Genomic DNA, 21,726 nt, shown 5'->3' with positions numbered 1-21,726 from the left:
CTCAGGTCAGGATCTCATGGTTTGTTCCAGCCCCGCGTTGGGCTCTGTGCTGACAGCTCGGAGCCTGGAGCCTGTTTTGGATTCTGTGTCCCCCTCTCTCTCTGCACCTACCCCATTCGCACACTCTCTCTCTCTCTCTCTCTCTCTCAAAAAAATAATAATAAATAAACATTAAAAAAAATCTACTCTCTTAGCAACTTATAAGTATATAATGCAGTGCAGCATCGTTAACTATAGTCACAATGCTGTACATTTGATTCCCAGAACTTAATCTTCTCATAACTGGAAGTGTGTACCCTTTGACCAACATCTCCCCCTTTCCCCTACCACACAACCCCCCGTAACCACCAATCTATTCTCTGTTTCTATGAGTTTGGCTTTGTTAAATTCATCATATAAGTGAGATCATACAGTGTTTGTCTTTCTCTGTGTGACATATATCTCTCTATATATAGATACAGATAGATATAGAGACAGATGATATACATATATCTATGTCTGTCTATCTATCCATCTATCTATCTATTGAACCAATATAAGGTAAGCTGGAAACAGATTACAGAAGGCCTTGAATGCCATGCTGAGCTGTTGAATTTTACAGAACATATTTAAGCAGGCAAGTGATAAGATTAAGAGAATGAGTCACCTGGGTGGCTTAGTTGGTTAAGGGTCTGACTCTTGATTTTGGCTCATGATCTCATGGTTTGTGAGTTTGAGCCGCACATGAGGCTCTGCAGTGTGTCAGTGTGGAGCCTGCTTGGAGGTCTGTCTCCCTCTCTCTCTGCCCCTACCCCATGTGCCCTCTCTCTCAAAATAAATAAATAAACAAACAAACAAAAATTAGGAAAAAAAAAGATTAAGAGAATATTTTAGGAAAATCAATCTGATGCTGTGCAAAATGAATTAGAGAGTACAGTTTGGGCCCCGAAAATCAGGTGGGAGACTATTTCAGTAATCAGAGGCGAGCAAATAAGGTGATATCAGTTGCAATGAAAAAGGACATGAGAAGCATCGTAGAGGAAAAATCAACAGGATTTGACAACTTACTGAATGTGAAGGAAAGGAAGAGGAGTTGTCAGAGATGAGCCGGGGCTTCAAGCCTCTGTGACTGGAAGAACATTGTTGTCATGCTCTCATGTATTCATTTGGCAAGCATTACCTAGGCATACAGTGGGCGCTGAGATGAATAGTGCAGAAATACCTGTCTTTAGAAACTCACAATCAATTAGGAGATAAATGTACACTTAACAGCCAGGTAAAATGCAAAAGTGTCTTCAGAGACGAACAAATGCTATTAGTGGCAGTGTGAAGGAACCACAGGGAAAAGTCAGAAAGAGGACTAGTTGCATTGCAGGGGGGACCGCAAAATAATACCTGATCTATAAACAGAGGCACTCCGCATTTTCGACACCATCCAAGTGTGAGACGCAGATAAAGATCTTCTGCTTCATTACATTCTGATGGTTGGGCTTGGAAAGGGTTGCCAAATTTCAGCATTAAAAATACAACATATGCAGAGTCTACTGGGGAAGAGGAGGGGCTGAGTTGGGCATCAGAGGAAAGTGGAATTTAGATATTGATGGATGTTGCTGCTGGAATCCAACAAGAAAGGCCAGACACTGACTTCATAGAACCATAAAGCAGGAGGCAACATTTCATACCTTTGCCCACTTCCTTGTTTGTTATGGGTCCCAAAAGGGTTGAAAAATGGAGGTGGGTGGAGAGAAGGAGAGACAATGATAAATACCACATTCCTGTATTAATAAAGAGCTCGTCTTAGCAAGCTTAAGTTAGAGAATCTCTTGGAACATCTTTATAGAGCGTCAACCCTCCTCCAGGCTCTGAAATGGTAAATGACTATTGACTCAGTTATTCGCAGCTGAATTGAGAATCTAGTTGTGGATTAACTGAGTCCCGTACTTTTCCTTCTTTATTTTTCATCTTTGGCGATACATTACTTATTAGCATTTCCACCACAGGGTGGGAGTAAAGAGAATATTAAATCTTAAAAATTGGTTACAGAATGTGGGTAGTGTGGTGATTAATGTTACCAGACAACAAGAGGTATAGCACTTTTATTTTGCTGCGATTTTTACCACAAAGTACTGTGGTTTAACTAACTTCACAAGAAAATGGCCTCAGAGTAGATCATTATTTTACCTAGTATTAGAGGGTGCCCTTAAACAAAATGGCAACGTCAGTCGAATTAATAGGATGCTAAAGCCGCAAAGATGTAAAGTATCGCTCAGACACCCGGCAGGGCGGGGACGACTTAGCGTTAAGGGTTCGGAAAGGATTTTCAACTAGTCACGCCCGTCTCAAAGATGGCCGGCCTCACTTCCCTCACGCAACATGGACAATTTCCTATGAACTGTAGGGTAACTCAATCCAGTACTGCTTGCATGACTAAAGTCAAGATGACAACAGCGTCCCTTTAAATTTAGAATAAATTAATCCATTTATTTTTTTACCCTTCCGTTAATATAGTCCCTCGTGTCTGGATCTTGTTTTGGGAGGCGTGGTTGCCAGGAGTTAAAATGGTTCCTCCCTGGGATAGCTTTAATAGGAAGTGAAGCTGTGACGGCGAAGCGTTGCCCTACTGCTCTCTGGTAGGCGTTCTCGCCGGGCGTTCCTTGTGCCCTTACTAGACATGGCGCTGGCCAGCGTGTTGGAGAGGCCGCTACCGGTGAACGGGCTCGGGTTTTTCGGACTCGGGGGTCGTGCGGATCTGCTGGATCTGGGTCCAGGGAGTCCCAGCGATGGGCTGAGCCTGGCCGCACCCCACCGGGGTGTCCCAGAGGAGCCGAGAATCGAAATGCTTCATGGAACCACCACCCTGGCCTTCAAGGTGCGGACCCAGCCGCCGCGCCGGGCTTAGTCCCGCGCGCCCGCGCCCTTCCTAGCCTCTCAGCTGGACCGGAGCCCGCGGGGGCCGCGACCACGAAGCCTAGTGGGAGCCTCGGTCCTCTCGTCCCGGTCCCGATGGTTTCGCTGTCTCATTGCCCCGGGAGACCTTGATTCTCGCGCCGCAGGACCGTGTGGCCGGGGTTAAGTGGAAGAAGAAACCGAGGCTGTTTGGGTTGATTCCTAGGCAACCCCAGGTGGCCAGGAAAGGGGAGGCCGCAGCAGCAATGAACACTGACAGGGGGTGGGGTATTGTAACCATTAACCAAAGGTTTTGGAAACTGGGTCCCCGCTAGGCGAGGGTAACCGAAAAGCTGCGTCTTTTGAGAGGGAAGGTTGGTGGGAGGGAGCACTGTAGTGGGAGCCAGACAATTGGGATTCCTGATCCAGCTTTGCAATAACTAGCTCTAGGATCTTGGGCAAGTCATTCGATCTCATTGAACCTGTTTCCTGATCTATAAAATGAAATTGGAAGTTAATACCGGTTATATCCCATCGAGGGATTGATGGGAAGTTTAGTTGATAGTAATATGTGGAAAGCATATTGTGAAGTGTAAAACGATAGAGAAAAAGATGTTCTGAGTTTCCATTGATGCAAAAAGAAATGTCAAGATGTTTCTGTGGTCTGATGTGGCCTGCTTTGTGTTTTCCTCTGATCTTAACAGTTTCAACATGGAGTCATTGTTGCAGCGGACTCTCGCGCCACAGCGGGTGCCTATATAGCCTCCCAGACAGTAAAGAAGGTGATAGAGATCAATCCCTACCTGCTGGGCACCATGGCTGGGGGCGCAGCGGATTGCAGCTTCTGGGAGCGCCTATTGGCTCGTCAATGTCGAATCTATGAGCTTCGAAACAAGGAACGCATCTCTGTAGCAGCTGCCTCCAAGCTGCTTGCCAACATGGTGTATCAGTATAAAGGCATGGGGCTGTCCATGGGCACCATGATCTGTGGCTGGGATAAGAGAGGCCCTGGTGAGTTAAGCTGCAACCACATGATTCTTGGGCTGACACTACAGAGAGGAGGGGTTGGATGAACAGGTGAATGAAAGGGCTTTGTGTCAGTACTGAGGATGTGTTTATTAGGTTTTGGCTCTTCTCTATGTTCAAGGAAGGCACTACAGTGTAGGAGAGGGCATGGAGCTTAGATTAGCTGTGTCATTGACTACCCATGTGACCTTACACAGGTCGCTCATTTTCCCAGTTAGTTTCATCATCTGTTGCAGTGGTTAAATGAAGTAATACACGTAAAGCATGTAGTGTTTGGCACATAATGTTTTTCCTTCTATTCTCTCTCCGGTAAAATAATAAGATCTACAGGGGCATCTGCGTGGCTCATTGGGCTGAGCATCTGACTCTTGGTTTCGGGTTAGGTCATTATCTCAAAGTTCAAGGGATCAAGCCCTGCTTCGGGTCCTGCCCTGATGGCATGGATCCTGCTTGGGATTCTCTCTCTCCTCTCTCTCTGCCCCTCCCCTGCTCTCGCACTTTTTCTCTCTCTCTCAAAATAAATAAATAAACTTTAAAATAATAATAATAATAATACCTATGAAGAGTGTATTTGAGAGTGAAATTGGATAATAGACATTAAGAACCAGTCAGTGCTTTCTAATAAAAATATGTGAGCTGCATATGTCATTTAAAATTGTCTAGGGGCGCCTAGGTGGTTCAGTCAGTTAAGCATCCGACTTCACCTCAGGTCATGATCTCACAGTCCATGAGTTCGAGCCCCACGTTGGGCTCTGTGTTGACAGCTCAGAGCCTGTAGCCTGCTTCAGATTCTGTGTCTCCCTCTCTCTGAACCTCCCCCATTCATGCTCTGTCTCTCTCTGTCTCAAAAATAAACATTAACATTTTTTTTTTTTTTTTTTTTTAGTAAAATTGTCTAATGGAGGGGCACCTGGCAGGCTTAGTCAACAGAGAATGCAATTCCTGTTCTCAGGGTCATGAGTTCAAGCCCTATGTTGGGTTTAGAGCTTACTTAAAAAATAATAACTGGGGTGCCTGGGTGGCACAGTTGGTTAAGCATCCGGCTTCGGCTCAGGTCATGATCTCACTATTTGTGAGTTTGAACACTGCGTCAGGCTCTGTGCTGACAGCTTGGAGCCTGGACCCTGCTTTAGATTCTATGTCTCCCTCTCTCTCTCTGCCCCTCCCTTGCTCATGCTCTCTCTCTTTCTATCTCTCAAAAATAAACATTAAAAAATTTTTTTTAATAATAATTAAAATTTTTAAAGATTGTCTAATGGATATATTTAAAAAGCAAAAAAGATTGGGAAATTAATTTTAACTATTTATTTAATACAAAATACCTAAAATAGTAACATTTTTGCATGTGCGTTAGCCCCCTTTCAAGTGTTCAATAGCCATATGTTGCTGGTGACCACTGTGTTGGACAGTGAAATTCTACTATACAAGTAGCTACTGTAAACTTAGTTATTTCTCTTCCCTTTTTCCCTTTAGAGAGTCTTTGACCTAGAAGGGGCTTTTGGGACTCACCCTCTCCTTGCTTGATATAATACCCTAGGATCCTAGGTCCTGTTCTGTCATCTCTGAAAATAAATTCCTTAGCCTTTTTTCTCTTTCTAGTATATAGAGACCTTGCCAGGAAGTTTAACCTTGTATCTAATGTCTCTTCCTTTTCAACCAGTTGTTTGTTTTTAAGTTTTATGTATTTGAGTAATCTCTGCACCCAACATGGGGTTCAAACCCATGACCCCAAGATCAGGAGTTACATGCTCCTCTGACTGAGCCAGCGAGGAACCCAGTTTTTTAACCAGATTTGAATGTCTGTTTCTCTAGTCAAGCTGGAATACAGCCAGTCACTTTCTGTGTCATTTTCCCCCTCAATGCTTGAAGATAGTTTATTCTTTCCTCTTCCTTTTTTTGCTTCATTCGTTCGCCTGCTTACTGGGTGCCTAGTTTTCCTCTATCAAACAACTGTAGGATACCCAGGACTTTAAGTTTATTTATTTATTGCGGGGGAGGGGGGGAGAGAGAGAGAGAGAGAGAGAGAGAGAGAGAAAGAGAAAGAGAATCCCAAGCAGACTCTGCACTGTCACCATAGAGCCCAGTGTGGGGCTCGAACTCACGAACCCGTGACATCATAACCTGAGCCAAAATCAAGAGTCAGTTGCTTAACCGACTGAGCCATGCAAGTGCCGCATGCATTCAACTCTTGATCTCAGCTCAGGTCTTGATCTCAGGGTCATGAGTTTAAGCCCTGCATTGGGCTCCACACAAGGCATGGAGCCTACCTTAAAAAAAAAAAAAAAAAAAAAAAGCCTTCCTGACAACCTGTCCCATTCAGGATGAGTCAGCCCCTTTCTCCAAGAAGCAGAGACTGAGAGGGGCACCTGGGTGGCTCAGTCGGTTCAGCATCTGACTCTTGGTTTCAGCTCACATCATGATCTCAGGGTTTCAAGAGTTTGAGCCCCGAGTCGGGCTCCATGCTGACAGTGCAGAGCCTACTTGGGACTCTCTCTCCTTCTCTTCTGCCCCTCCCCCACTCGCACTATCTCTGTCTCTCTCAAACTTAAAAAAAATTTTTTTTTCAAAAAAGATTGAGAAAGGATCACAGATTACTTAGTACAAGGCTAAATGAGATGAGTGCTGTTTTTAAAAGAACCAATATGATGCTGAGGGAATTTTGAGAAGGAGGGGATTACTTTTGATGGGAGGAACTTGGAAAGACTTCATGGGTAGGTGGCATTTGTCCAAGATGTACAAATCAGAGAGGGGAAGGCTAGTGAACAAAGGAAGGGAGGAAACAAGCATGCGGTTTTGGGGGAGTAACTGAAAGCCCACTTTTTTTTTTTTTTTTAATTTTTTTTTTTTTCAACGTTTATTTATTTTTGGGACAGAGAGAGAGCATGAACGGGGGAGGGGCAGAGAGAGAGGGAGACACAGAATCGGAAACAGGCTCCAGGCTCCGAGCCATCAGCCCAGAGCCCGACGCGGGGCTCGAACTCACGGACCGCGAGATCGTGACCTGGCTGAAGTCGGACGCTTAACCGACTGTGCCACCCAGGCGCCCCTGAAAGCCCACTTTAATTGCAACTAAGGTTGTATGAAGAGGAGTTAGGGATCCATAAAGCCAGAGAGGTAATCTGGAACCAGCTAGTGAGCCAGCTAGGCAAGGCGGTGGCTGTGGGACCCGGAAGGGGCTAGTTGGGGGTAGACATTGGAATCCTTCAAACCCAAAAGCTGAGATGAGTTGTGGTTCTCAGTAGAGAACTTTAGAATCTTGCTTTAGAATCACCTGAAGAACTCAAAACACAAGCTCCATACTTACTCCCCACCCCAAACCAATTGAAAAAGAATACCTGGGGTAGGTCCTGGGCATCTTTTTAAAAAGCTTCCTTAGAGGATTCTGATACATAGTGAGAGATGGGAACCACTGAAGTAGGAAAAAGATTAACGATGCCATTGACAATGCGGGCTGGTGCAGCACATGAGAGATGACTTTGGTTGGTAATGGAGGGCCACTGAAAGTATTTGAAGATAGGAAGTTTGAATCTGAACTTGATGAGAAGGGCATTCTGTTGGAAAGGTCCAGCAGGCATTTGGGATTGATAAAAATTTTATTGAAATCTTTGTCTAAATTTTCATATATACTAAAAATCAGCTAACTTCTTCATAAAGGGCCAAATAGTAAATAACTTAGGATTGCAGGCCATCCGGTCTTTGTCTCAACTGCTTAACTCTCCTGTTTTAGCACAAAAGCAGTCATAGACCCTATGTACACAAATGGGTATGGCAGTGTTGCAGTAAAACTTTGTTTACGAAAACAGGCAACACTGTCCAATAGAAATAAAATGTGAGTAATACATGTGTATTTTTAAATTTTGTAATAGCTACATCCTAAAAATTAAAAATGGAAATTAATTTGGGGCCATTGGGTGGCTCAGTCAGTTAAGTGTCCGACTTTGGCTCAGGTCATGATTTTGTGGTTTGTGAGTTCGAGCCCCGCGTCGGGCCCTGTGCTGACAGCTGGAACCTGCTTCAGATTCTGTGTCTCCCTCTCCCTCTGCCCTTCCCCTGCTCACGCTCTGTCTCTCAATAATGAATAAACGTTAAAAAAAAAATTAATGGAAATTAATTTTAATAATATATTTTATTTCGTGGATCCAAATGGATCCAAAGTGTTATCATGTCAGCATGTGGTACCAGCTTCATTTCAAATGCTCAGTAGTCACATGTCTAGTGGCTCCCATACTGGACAGTGCAGGTCTTTGCAATATGATTCAAAACTCCAGGCTTTCTCCTACTGTATGATGTATGTCTTGTCCTTCAGATAGTCTGAAGTTTGAGGGCTAGAATCGTGTTACACATCTCCCACAGTGCCTGAAGTTCTGTGTTTGAAACCTAAGTCATTTGGATTATACTTTTTGCTTATACAGCAAGGACAAGAAAGGAGTTACTGTAATGTGAGGTTAGATGAGATGGTATATTGTAGGATCCTGGAGTCTTTATTTATTTTGAGAGCGAGAATCCTAAGCAGGCTCCGTGCTGTCAGTGCTGAGCCTGACGTGGGGCTCACACCCATGAACCATGAGATCATGACCTGAGCCAAGAGTCAGATGCTTAACTGACTGAGCCATCAAGGCACCAAAGTGCTATTTTCTTACATATATCTGTTGGTCTCCCCTGGGTTTCAAAAGAGCTGAAGAACTGTTCTTGGAAAATGAATTAGATGTCAGAAGGGGTGGTCATTTTTTTTTTCTTTTTGTCCTGCTAACCTCACCTCTCTTTCCAGGCCTCTACTATGTGGACAGTGAAGGAAACCGGATCTCAGGGGCCACCTTCTCTGTAGGTTCTGGCTCTGTGTATGCTTATGGGGTCATGGATCGGGGTTACTCCTATGACCTAGAGGTGGAACAGGCCTATGACCTGGCCCGTCGAGCCATCTACCAAGCCACCTATAGAGATGCCTACTCAGGAGGTGCAGTCAACCTCTACCATGTCCGAGAGGATGGCTGGATCCGAGTCTCCAGTGACAATGTAGCTGATCTACATGACAAATATAGTGGATCTACCCCCTGAAAGAGGGCAGATGTGGCTGCTTGCATTTCTTGGGGTGACTATTGTTGGTAATGTGGACACAGCTCCCCATCCTATAGTGGAGTGGTCCTCAATTGTATTGATAATTTTTTTAAGCTCTGGTGCCGTTGACCTCTCTATGTTACCAGTTGTTAATGACCTGCTGCTGCAGAGGTGATTGTTTTACTTTCTTGGATGTTAACATTACACTACTTGACCACAGTCTGTGTTGTGTCTTTTGTCCACACTGTCCCTCCTCCAAGCACTTTACAGCCAAATAAGCCAGGACAGTGGGAGGGCACTGACTGTAATTACAGGAAACAGTGGTGTGAAGACATTGTCTAGTGAATACATTAGCATCCCCACTCATGAAGCTAATAACAAAGGAGAAGGAGAGAGAGGCAAGGGAGGAGGGAGAGACTTCCCGATTCTGTTTGCAAAGAGATGAAAAGTTGATGAGGTGGAAAGATGCACAGGGCTGTATGAGCCAGAGCTGCGGAGGAAAAAGCTTTCACTTTGTGGTGGGGGAGGGGAGGCTAGTGCTACATGCAGAGCAGAAAGGTGAAGAGGGTGAATCTTGCATCTTGAACCAATTGGGAAGGGAAGTTTTGGACCCTGGGAAAAGAGGACACAGAGGTGAGTGTGAAAGCGGTAGTGACCCCAAGGTTGGTGATCCTTGTCCTTTTGGCGCTCCAGTGTGTGTAGGTGTGGGGGACAGAGCGGTTGGTGGTGGGCTTAGAGCCTTCTGGACAGGAAGCAGCACAAAATTGTCATTGGGACGTGTGGGTGGAGAAGAGGCCCTTCTGAGAGCAGAAAAATGGCTGATTTATCACACCCAGCACTGAGGGGCTTCCCAAGCTATGGTGTCAGCAGATGGCAAGGCCTTCTGTTAAAGAGAAGACATAAGCATAGGGGAGATAGAGGAGGTTGATGGCAAAAACCTTTAAAAGATGGGAGAGGGTATAAAACAATACTGCTTTGTTTTTATAGTTAGCAGGAAGGGGAAAGTGGTTGGTGAGGGTGACAACCCAGCATCCCATTTTGCGGCAGAGGGGTTTGAGCAATAGAGGGGGTAAGGCCTCTTCTGCCTGGACTGCGGATACCTTCCCTTCTTGTACCTTCCCTTCCCCCTCAGCCTCATGCAGTCGCATATTGATTGATGAGGGCTGTCGGCCAGGAACTGATCGAGGCTTGTTAATTGCATTTGTCAAATGCAGGGAAATTGGGAATTAGTGAGATTGGAGAAGGGAGTTTGGAAAACAAATGACTGGTGCCTAAGGAGATTCATTTTGCTGAAAAGTGCCTTGGGAGCCCCTGGAGTCAGGGAGCTGCTAGTGGGGACCTGGGCCTACTCAGCATTAGGAGCCATTAGAAGGGGCGGGAGCCATGCTGCACCTCCCTTCTCTGAGGCCATCAGCCCATGGTCAGCTGAATGAGAGACACAGGTACAGTCATCGACGTCTCAGGACACTAGTTTGGAGATCTTTGTTCAAAATTAGAACCTTAGGGGTACCTGGCTGGCTTAGTGAGTAGAGCATGCAACTCTTGATCTTGGGGTCATGAGTTTGAGCCCCACATTGGGTGTAGAGCTTACTTAAAAAAATAAAAATTAAAACCTAAAAACAACCTCTTAGGAGAAATTCTAACACCTGAAAGAAATCAACTCAGGTTGAGATAGAGTTGAGGGGTCCAGAGCCTTAACCACTGAGCTTCCTCCTCCATGGAGCCACTGTCCACAACATCACCTCCCTACCAACACACCCTTATAGACACATACTCCCCGGCACTTCTTGGAACCCCAAGGAACACAGTTTGAAAATTGCCGCCCTGGGGAATAACCTTGAGAGGGTGGAAAGAGAGTTGAAGATTGGAATTTTTTTACATGAACATAGGCCCCCCCTAGCCCATGAAAGAAAATAGTCTGGAGAGAAGAGATGGTCTTGAAGCAATGCTACCCTTGCCCTGTTTCTGTTTCACACCTGGCTTTGGTAGTGGTCTAGCTGTTTAATGTAAGCACCTATTCTACACTGAATCTTTTTTTTTTTTTTTTCCTAATAATTGTTTATCTTTAAGAGAGTGAAAGCGAGCCGGGAAGGGGCAGGGGGTGGGGTGGAGGATCGGAAGCAGACTCTGCGCTGACAGCAGAGAGCCCGAAGCAGGGCTCAAACCCATGGACCCGTGAGATTATGACCTGAGCCAAAGTTGGACGCTGAACCAGCTGAGTCAGCCAGGCACCCCGGCACTGACTGGATCCTTATGTTCAGGCAAGAAAATGCACAACCATCAGTCCCATGTTCTGTTCTGCAGATGTCCCTTTCGCTGCCTTCCTGGATCTTAGATAAAAGAAAGATTCGATTAATGGAAGAGATCGATTTTTGGTAGGTTTTCTGGAGAGAAAGTAGAGCAGAGGTAGAGGAAAATTGCAAGTGACTAGGCCCAGTCAGGCCCACCCTGTGCAATTGTGACTTCTTGCTGCCAAGTGCTGGTGGGGAGCTGGCTTTGCAGTGATGTTGTATGTCTCCGCTTGTGTGGGGATGATGGATGCCGCACAGTGCTGGAGAGATTCTGTTGAGTGGAGTGGACCAGTTCAGGGACTCCCATCAGATTCATTTCCCAGTGCAGTCCTCTTGACAAAGGATGATGGAAAAGAAATTGCCTTAAATAGCTGGAAGATTAATTTCTCTCGGCAGTTCCCAGGCGTCCACAGGACAGGGCTCTTTAAGTGATGTCTGACAATTTCTCCTCCTTCCAGAGATAGCTCAGTGACACCAGAATCTGACTCCTCAGGGTAGGTAATGGGACTAATCTGATTAAATAGGGAGCAAGCACTCCTCGAGGCCCTGTGCTTTCTCTTGGTAGCAGGGAATGCTGTGGGATTGAAGGCAGACGAGCCCCATAGCATCTCCACACCAGGCGAGGGAGGGCTGTGGGGAGAGCAGAATGTTCAGGAGGGAAAGGGAAAAGGTAGGCAAGGACATGGGGGAGGGGGAGGAAGGGCACAATGAAAGGAAATCAGGGACAGGAGCATAATAGTTCTTGAGTGTTCCCTCTTTAGGCAAAACCAGAAGGTCAATGTCTCTTGATATCCTCCTCAGCTAGCAAATGAGAAAACTGTCAAAGCCATTTGGGGAGTGGAAGGTTACATCCTTTGAGGGAAAATAAAACAACGGATTTATTCTGGTCCATGGATTCTGTGTGGTCCGTTGTGGGAGAGGAACAAGAGGTGGGAGGAAAAGGGAGTAAGGTAAAAAAGTGTGGAGGAACACTCTGGGGGCAGCATTTCCCTTGTGTCAGAACGGAAGGAAGAGGATGGGGTCAGTGAAGGATTTACATGAGCATATCTAATCCTGTGCGTACAGTTAGGGTTTTTCATGTTGGTATTTTTGTTTGTTTTCCTAGAAGAGCCCCTCCTGCCAGGGCTATAGCAGGAGATGAGGTACTGTGAAACTGACCAGCGGCAGTGACCTCGGGACATGATTAAGTGCTTTCTGATTAAAATATGCATATATTGCAACCAAGCATCTCTGCTGGTTTTTTTGTTTGTTTCTTGTTTGTTTTCAAAATTCTAGTTTCCCTTCAGGAGGCCAGAATCATATTGGGAAAGCTTTAATTATAGCAGGCAAGAGGAGGGAGCACACACAGCATCAGAACTGCCCTGATCAGCAGCTGCTGCCACCTCCTGCCTGACCCTGGCCGCCCCTCCTTCCCCACCCCCTCCCTCCGGTCAACTGACTGTCCACATTCCTGCAGTGCTCCCCAGGCCTGGCCTCTGAGCCAAGTTCTTGCTTCCAGGGGCTATGCCCCACTGAAGCATTTCAATAAAAACCATTTCCAAAATGTCCTGTTCGCAGTTGTTAGTGGGTCAGGCAGAAGAAATTCTACCCACATCAGCTTCTTGGGTTTATTTAACCCAACTCATTTCTCCCTGAAGCTTTTCCCTCTGAGTTAGGTGCCAAGCCTAACTTAATACTTAACCCTTTATAATCCAGATTCAGCTGTCATCAGCCATGAATATCTGACCTAGTTTATTTGAAGGGAAATTAGACACCATGGATTCCACCTCTTCTGATGCCTTCCTCTCTGGCCCTGACCCCATCCTCTCAGGCTGCCCTGTCTCTCTATTCTCCCTCTGCTTGATTTCATGCTTTCTCTCTGTTCTCTCACTTTGTAAGAATTCCCTTTTCTTTCCTCCACAGAATTAAAATAAAAACCAATCAATCAATAAACCAAGTGCTGCTATGGACTTTAATGTAACAAGAAAAGGTTATCACTAGCTTCGGGGTACCCAAAATGCTGGTACTGCAGAGAGAAACACAGATGGAATGAGAGAATGCGAGCTAGGGAAAACAAGAGACAAATGACAGAAATGGAAAAGCAAAGTCCTGGGCAGCAAGGGAGAGAGTGAGCAAAGTGGAGAGCGAGACGTGGATGTGGCAGGAGACAGTGATGGGCAGAGCGGCGCTGTGGAAGAGGGACAGGTGGGGGGTGGGAAGGAGACTCCGAAGGACAGTGATCGACAGAGTGGGCAGAGAAACCAGGAGGAAGGAAGCGGCTAGAAGCTAATGCACAATGAAACATGTCCCCCTGGAGACAGATAATTTCTCCAGCCATACATAATGAACACGTGCCTCCCTGTGTGTTGCCCCTGTACTGTCACAGTCACTTACATTCCGCAAGAAACTCTCCATGACTACCCTGCTTGTGCAAGGTTGGGAAAAAGCTTTGAGTGCTCAGAACCACCTCAGCCAGGCCAAAGACAGAAAAGTAGAAATCTGTCTCATAAGAGGAACAGGGTAAGTGAGGCAGGATCACAGATTCAGTACCTTTTACATTTTTACTTTTAGGTTCGTGAAGAGATCCCTTCTTCCTTCTGCTTCATACCCCCTGGCCACATACCTCACATATGCATAACTCATCCCTGTTTTTCTGTAATGCCCACAGGTCAGGGCCAAGGCTGGGGAGACTCCCAGGAAGGCCACAAACTCCCAGGAAGACCAGAATAGCAGGTGCTTCCAGTGGGAAGGAAATAAGTAGCTCTAAGTAGGAATGTGTGCAGATCAGAAGGGACCAAGGTCAAGGGGATATTTTTGCAACTACTGCAGCCTTTTACCCAGCTTAGCCTCAATACATACCATTGTTGGCCCAGGGACATATATTCTAAGCTTCCCCATGCATACAGAGTTTCATAGAATACACAGGCTCTTCTTTCATGGTAGCTCTTCTCCAGGGGTGCTGTGCAATGTCACCTGATCAGAGGGAATCCACCAAGTACCAGGGTTCTGGGGGAGGGGTCATACTCACCCTGTGTCTCTTGAATCTTGGGGCTGTACCCCCAGCTTAATCTCTAGAAAAGAAAACAGTGGAGCATTTTAAACCAGAGCAACAGATTAAGCACAGTCTCATGGTACCTCCCAAAGAAGCAAAATGTGCATAAGGGAAGCTCAGCCTTGAGTCAATAGAGACTGAATGCGGTTCTTGGCTAGGGGTAGCAGTGTTCCCCTGTCTCATTTAAATAGTTTTAGGCAGGGCATCCGGGTGGCTCAGTTAAGCATCTTTGATTTCAGCTCAGGTCATGATCTCATGGTTCGTGAGTTCAAGCCCGGCGTTGGGCTCTGCACTGACAGTGCAGAGCCTGCTTGGGATCCCATCTCTTTCTCTCTCTGCCCCTCCTGCACACTCGCTCTCTCAAAATAAGTAAAGTAACTTAAATATTTTAAACCATCCGAGGCATGTGCCACTTTGAAGAACATCTCTGTAGGGTCTCTGATTATTTTGTGATATGTCTGTCATCCTTTTCAGTCAAACACTTACTATACTTACTCTTTGTCCCCTTGTGACTAGCATAGTGTAGGCTACTCAGTAGAGATTATATAATACATGTATCTTAATGAATAAATGAATGAATGAAGGACTTCTATGTGCCCTTATGCCAGTGATTCTTTCTTACCCTTCTCAGAACTGTGACTCCCTATAATTGTTGAATTTTAAGATGCTGTTTGCTGCTCTTAAGCATACTCTGAAGCGTATATTAATTTTTTTAATTAAGAAAAAATTACTTGCTTTGAGCATATTTTTAAAGTGTTATGCCATCCCCTACTTATAAATGAAGACAGCTAGGTGTAATAAAAAGTAAGTTTTTTTATTTTATTATTTTTTAAGATTTTATTTTACATTATTTTATTTTATTACAATTTTATTTTATTTTTTAATTTATTTTGAGAGAGATAGACAGAGTGTGACCAGGAGAGGGGCAGAGAGAGAGAAGGAGACAGAGAATCCCAAGCAGGCTCCTGGAGGCCAGCACACAGAGCTTGACGCAGGGCTCGAACCCACGGAACTGCGAGATCACAACCTGAGCCGAAATCAAGAGTCGAACGCCCAACCGACTGAGCCACCCAGGCGCCCCTAAGATTTTATTTTTAAGCAACCTCTGCACCCAATATGGGGCTCGAACCCACAGCCCCAAGATCAAGAGTTGCAAGCACCACCGACTGAGCCAGCCAGGAGCCCCTAAGATTTTATTTTGAAGTAATCCCTACACCCAACCTGGGGCTCAAACTCAAAACCCCAAGATCAAGAGTCGCATGTTCCACAGACTGAGCCAGCCAGACACCCCATAAAAAGCAGTTTTAAGGAGCAGTCCTGCCATCCCACCTTGCCCAGATTCTGCAGTTCTGTAATCTTTCTCTCCAAATGATAGGATTAGTCTCACACACAATATGGTCAGGCCCTGAAGAATTGAGTTTCAAGGTAGCTCTGTAGAGTGTCTGTCTTATTGTGCTGTTTTGTTTTGTTTTCTGTTAGATCGATGGGTAGGGGCTTAGCCAATACTCAAGACTGGTCCCTGGATGTCAGGTGCGTGAGTGAGTTGCTCTTTACAAGGGAAGGACTAATCGATGGTGAAAATGAGGTTCATGCATCACCAACCCCCACACCTTAAAAACAAAAGCCATTTTTCATTGGGTTGTTTTTTTTTTTTTTTTTTTTCCACAATCTAGAATTGTTGCCACTTGTTCTTCTTCTACCTGTTTAAAAACATTCTTTGTGGGGGTCTGGGTGGCTCAGTTGGTTAAGCATCCAGTTCTCGGTTTCAGCTCAGGGCATGATCTCCTGATTTTTGGGACTGAACCCTGCATCCACCTCTGTGCTGACAGTGAGGGGCCTGCTTGGGATTCTCTCTCTCTCTCTCTCTGCTTCTCCCCTGTGTGCTCTCTCTCTCTCTCTCTATCAAAACAAATAAATTTTGGGGCGTCTGGGTGGCTCAGTCGGTTAAGTGTCCGACTTCAGCCAGGTCACGATCTCGCGGTCCGTGAGTTCGAGCCCCGCGTCAGGCTCTGGGCTGATGGCTCAGAGCCTGGAGCCTGCTTCCGATTCTGTGTCTCCCTCTCTCTCTGCCCCTCCCCCGTTCATACTCTGTGTCTCTCTGTCTCAAAAATAAATAAAATGTTAAAAAAAAATTAAAAAAAAAACAAATAAATTTTAATGACTTTTTTAAAAGTTTGTTTATTTATAATATTTTTAAGTTTATTTATTTTGAGAGAGAGAGTGGGAGAGAGGTAGACAGAGAGGGAGAGAGAGAGAGAATCTCAAGCAGGCTCCTCACTGTCAGCAGGAGCCTGATGCAGGGCTAGAATTCCTGAGCCATGAGATCATGTCCTAAGCTGAATCTAAGAGTCAGACGTTTAATGGACTGAGCCACCTGGGCATGCCAATTTATTTATTTATTTTGAGAAAGAGACACAGGAGGGGGAGAGAGAGAGAGAGAGAGAGAGAGAGAGAGAGAGAGAGAATCCCAAGCAGGCTCAGCACCATCAGCAGAGAGCCCCATTCGGGGCTTGATTTCATGAACCATGAGATCATGACCTGAGCAGAAACCAAGTCAAATGCTTAACTGACTGAGCCACTCAGGTGCCCCTCAAAATAAATACCTTTTTAAAAATTAAAACAAAAACACATTCTTTGACATTCTAGATTAACACACACTTTGGCATTTTCTGAAGCATTGTAACAGAGTCCTAAAATAAATCAGAGAATTCCAGAGTCCATGGGACTATTTCCTTGTCTCAAGTAAAGGCTGAATCTAAATATCTAAAGCAAAAACATTATCTACTTTTTAAAAATTTTTTGAAATGTTTCAAGACCAGAAAAGTTGAAAGAATAGTACAACAAATACCCATATACCCTTCCTATAGGTCCACTAATTGATATCAAATTTGATAACAAATTTGCCACATTTGTTTTATCTCTAAGTATATATCTATTTGTTAGTATGTATTTGACTTAATCATTTGAAAGTAGGTTAAGGATTCATGGCATTTTATCCCTAAATATGTCTCCCAAGAACTAAGGTATTCTCCTATAAAACTGTATTACCACACCAAGAAATGTAGCATTGATATAATTATATTATCTGATATCTAGTCCATATTCAAATTCCTCATTTGTCCAAATTACGTCCATAATGTTTTCTCTTTTCTTGATCCAGAAGTCAATCAAGGCTCACACATCACATTAAAAAAATTTTTTTTTAATGTTTACTTATTTCTGAGACAGAGAGAGACAGAGCATGAATGGGGGAGGGGCAGAGGGAGACACAGAATCAGAAGCAGGACCCAGGCTCTGAGCTGTCAGCACAGAGCCTGACGCGGGGCTCGAACTCATGGAGTGTGAGATCATGACCTGAGCTGAAGTCGGTCTCTCAACCGACTGAGCCACCCAGGCAGCCCCAGGCTCACATATCACATTTAATTGTCATATCTTTTTAGTTTCCTTTAATTTAAAAAAGGCTCCCATATTTGTCTATGTGTCTTTTATGACATTTGTACTTAAAAAAATTTTTTTAACATTTATTAATTTTTGAGAGAGAGAGCATGAGCAGCGGAGGGGCAGAGAGAGGAGACAGAATTGGAAGCAGGCTCCAGGCTCTGAGCTGTCAGCACAGAGCCCAATGCAGGGCTCAAACCCACAAACCATGAGATCATGACCTGAGCCAAAGTTGGACACTTAACCGACTGAGCCACCCAGGCGCCCCATGACATTTGTACTTTAAAGAGTCCAGGCCATCATTTGCCACGAGCAAACTGGATTTGTCTGATTGTTTCCTCCTGATTAGACTCGGGTTAAACATTGGTAGCAAGAATATTACCTAGGTGGTATTGTGTATTTTCCATTGTACTGCATATGGAGACACATGTCAGTTTGTTACGTTATTGGTGATGTGAAGTTTGTCTGCTAGATTTCTCCATTGTAAAGACATGTTTGCCCTTTGTAATTACTTAGTAAACTAATAATAGGTAGAGTGATTATTTGAGATCATGTGAATATCCTGTTCTCCTGCAGTCTTGCACCCAGTGGATTTAGCAACTACTGATTATCCTTCCTGAAATAATTTTTGCTTTGGTGGTTGGCAAACATTATTTTTTCGATTGCTGTCATTTCTTGCAAATACATTAGCTGGCATTTATCTTTCTTCTTCTTCTCCTCTTCCTCATCCTCCTCGTTTTTCACATTTATCTGTATTTAATTTTCTTGGCACTTTAACTTTTTTTGGTATTTATTTTTTACTGGTCTTTAAGAAAGACTTCCCAGCTATTTACACAATTTCCTTTGCATTTAATAATCTGTCTGATTCAGAAATTTTTATCTTAAAATCTAATCTGCCTTCACTCCTGCTACAACATAAACTCTTTTGCTTACTATTCATTGAGTACTGTTCTCGGCTGCCTGTCTGTCTTCCTTTCTCTTTTCCTTTGCATTACCTTCCACCTTTCTATAACCTCTTTCATGTCTCCAAACTTCAACTCTCTCAGACAACTCACACTTCCCTCTCCAGTGCCTCTAAGGACACCCTCCCAGCTGGCTCTGGGATTTCCTTCCACTACTGTTCTAAAATGTTCTCGGGTGTGTTAATGAATGACTGTCAGAATCAGCTCCCCAGCCTCACTCCAGGGCAGGTCAGATTTCACTGTATGTGGGGGCTCCCATGGGATCTCACTGAACAGAAACAGCTTAAAATAAAGAGATCTGCTTGAGTCAAAGCCAAATGAGCAGCTTTTCTTCAATCGACAAGTCATCTGTAAAGTTTAACATTTGAAATCTCAAATGCTTTAGAGTTTAAAATTGTGATTTTTTTTTAGGTGAAAAAGGTGCATTTTCTTTCTATTCTCATTACCTAATAGCACAAAAATGCTTTACTCAAACTTTCTACCAAAGATTCCTTTATAACCACAGGGGGGAAAAAGAAACTTAAAAAGAAATGGCTTTTCCAACTTAACTCTGACATTTGTAGAAATGGACTCATAATTTAAAATATATCCCAGGAGACATTGGTGGGTGGGTGAGGGGCAGGCATGAACATTCTGTTGATTCTCAGAGGGAAGACAGCTTATTTTTCATAGACTCCAAGTAAGAGACCAAAAGAGGGTAACACAGCAAGGCTGAGAGCATGTTGTCAATTTAGTCAGAGACTCATGATTGGTCAAGAGCACAGGTTCTGAAGTCTGGAGGCCTGAATTCAAGTTCTGACTCCACCATTTAATGAGCTCGGTGACTTTGAGATTTACCTTCCCTCTCTGAGTCTGTTTTCTCATCAGTAAAAGAAACAGTAGGGGCATTGGGTGGCTCTGTGGGTTAAGTGTCTGACTCTTGATTTTGGCTTAGGTCACGATCTCATAGTTCATGAATTCGAGCCCTGCATCGGGCTCTTCGCTGACAGTGTGGAGGAGCCTGCTTGAGATTCTCTGTCTCCCTCTCTCTGACACTCTTCCTCCCCTGCTCATGCTCTCTCTCTCAAAAATAAATAAACTTCAAAAAATAAATAAAATTACATTATGAAAAAATAAAATAAAGAGACAGTATAATAGTACTTATAGATTGATTAAATGGAAGAGTACCTGGCCCAAGGAGACCCTCAATGGATGTCAAATATATACATATATATAATAAATATATATTTATTTTATATACATATATATGTATATATAAATATATGTAATATATATGTAATATATATTATATTACATATATATATACATATATACATATATACATATACATATATACATATATATAAATATATGTAATATATATATTATATATATATATTTATATACATATGTAAATATATACATATATAAAATATATACATATATTTATATATGTATATAAAAATATATATATATTTTTTTTTTAGAGCACAAGTTGGGGAGAGGGGCAGAGGGAGAGAGGGAGAGAATCTGAAGCAGAGCCCAACACAACGCTTGATCCCCCAACCCTAGAATCATGACCTGAGCTGAAATCAAGTCAGATCCTCAACCGACTGAGCCACCCAGGCACCCCAATAAATTTCAATTATAATAATCGTTGTTAACAATTCTATTTTTCCTTCATCCTAACATTTTGAAAACGACCACCTGTACGTTTGAGGATATGAAATGTCGTAGTATATTCCTATCCAAAATCCATGTTTTCCTAGTGATTTCCTGGCTTGCTTGTATTATTAAATTTTTTTTTAATGGAGGGGCGCCTGGGTGGCTCAGTCAGTTAGGTGTTTGACTTCAGCTCAGATCATGATCTCGCAGTTTGTGAGTTCGAGCCCCACGTCTGTCTCTGTGCTGACAGCTCAGAGCCTGGAGCCTGCTTCAGATTCTGTGTCTCCCTCTCCCTCTGCTCCACCCCTGCTTGCTCTCCATCTCTCAAAACTGAATAAACATTAAAAAAATTAAACAAAAAAAATGTTTAAAAAATTTTTAATGAAAAAATTGTGGGAAAATAAATAGAAAATCTATAACCCTCAAGAATATAAACACTGCCATCTCATTTTCAGATAAAAGGCAAAGCTGGGTTGCCACAGAAGCAAGGGTGCTGTCTGGATGAAAACGATGCTGGAGGCAACAGGCCTTTCTGCTGAGAACCAGATTCTACCAAGAACGTCCTGGGCTTTGAGAACCAACAATTGTATGGAGAAGGTTTGACTGCCAGCCAGGAAATCACTGAAACAGGGGTGTACGGGGAGTGCGGGGCTGTAAATAGAACAGTTGGCTTGGGGGTTCAGGTCTGCCACCTGTTAGCTATGAGACTTTGTAGTAAGCTCTGATACTTGATTTCTTGTAAAATGGGGATGCCAGTAACCTGCCAGTTTAATACTGACCCATAGTATTTAATTCCATTTATCATATTCAATTTTCCCCAGTTGTTTTCTAGTAATGTCCATTGTAACTCATTTTTTTCTGATTCAGATCCAATTAAGGGTCATATTTTGCATTTAGTTGTTATGTCTCTATATTGTCCTTTAATTCAGAACAGTCCTCCTACCTTTGTGTGTGGCTTCAAGACATGATATTTTGAAAGCTTTCAGGCCATTTATTTTGTGGAATGTTGTGTATCTAATTTTTTCCAATTAGATAACAATGTTTTTAAAAGCTGCACTGTGGAGCTTGTGAGGCATATGGTTAGGAACTATGACTCTGGAGCTAGATTTTCTGGGTTCAAATCCCAGGTCTATCTTTTATTATATATATAAACTTAGTCACATTATTATAGATGGTCCCTGACTTAGGATTTTTTTTTTTTTTTTTTTTACAATGGAGTGAAAGTGATACACACTTAGTAGAAACCATACTTGGAATTTTGAATTTTGCTCTTTCCGGGGTTAGTGATATGCAGTAGGATACTTTCTCATGATGCTGGGCAGAAGCAGTGAGCCGCAACTCACAGGCAGCCACACCATCACAAGGATAAACCAATACATTTATAACCATTTGGTTTTTCACTTATGGTACGGCA

The 21,726-nt window shown here is 43.6% G+C and overlaps 1 protein-coding gene across 1 annotated transcript; it reads left to right on the top strand.

Moving 5' to 3' along the window:
* The first annotated feature begins 2,587 nt into the window (after positions 1–2,587).
* PSMB5 (proteasome 20S subunit beta 5) lies at positions 2,588–9,165 on the top strand. The gene is made up of 3 exons (XM_043555782.1): positions 2,588–2,848; positions 3,570–3,876; positions 8,660–9,165. Exons 1-3 carry the CDS (start codon positions 2,651–2,653, stop codon positions 8,944–8,946), a joined length of 792 nt encoding a protein of 263 aa, XP_043411717.1. The 5' UTR covers positions 2,588–2,650; the 3' UTR covers positions 8,947–9,165.
* Positions 9,166–21,726: the final 12,561 nt, after the last annotated feature.

The sequence above is a fragment of the Prionailurus bengalensis genome, chromosome B3 (assembly GCF_016509475.1).
Source record: "Prionailurus bengalensis isolate Pbe53 chromosome B3, Fcat_Pben_1.1_paternal_pri, whole genome shotgun sequence".
Classification (NCBI taxonomy): domain Eukaryota; kingdom Metazoa; phylum Chordata; class Mammalia; order Carnivora; family Felidae; genus Prionailurus; species Prionailurus bengalensis.
The sequence above is the reverse complement of the archived record's forward strand: the minus strand, read 5'-3'. Positions and strand labels throughout refer to the sequence as shown.

What these genes read in the sequence shown, in the direction of transcription:
- PSMB5 (XM_043555782.1), top strand. Translation starts at nt 2,651, where the DNA reads ATGGCGCTGGCCAGCGTGTTGGAGAGGCCGCTACCGGTGAACGGGCTC. An exon ending in CCACCACCCTGGCCTTCAAG is followed by an intron (nt 2,849 to 3,569) that starts GTGCGGACCCAG and finishes TGATCTTAACAG; the next exon opens with TTTCAACATGGAGTCATTGT. An exon ending in CTGGGATAAGAGAGGCCCTG is followed by an intron (nt 3,877 to 8,659) that starts GTGAGTTAAGCT and finishes CTCTCTTTCCAG; the next exon opens with GCCTCTACTATGTGGACAGT.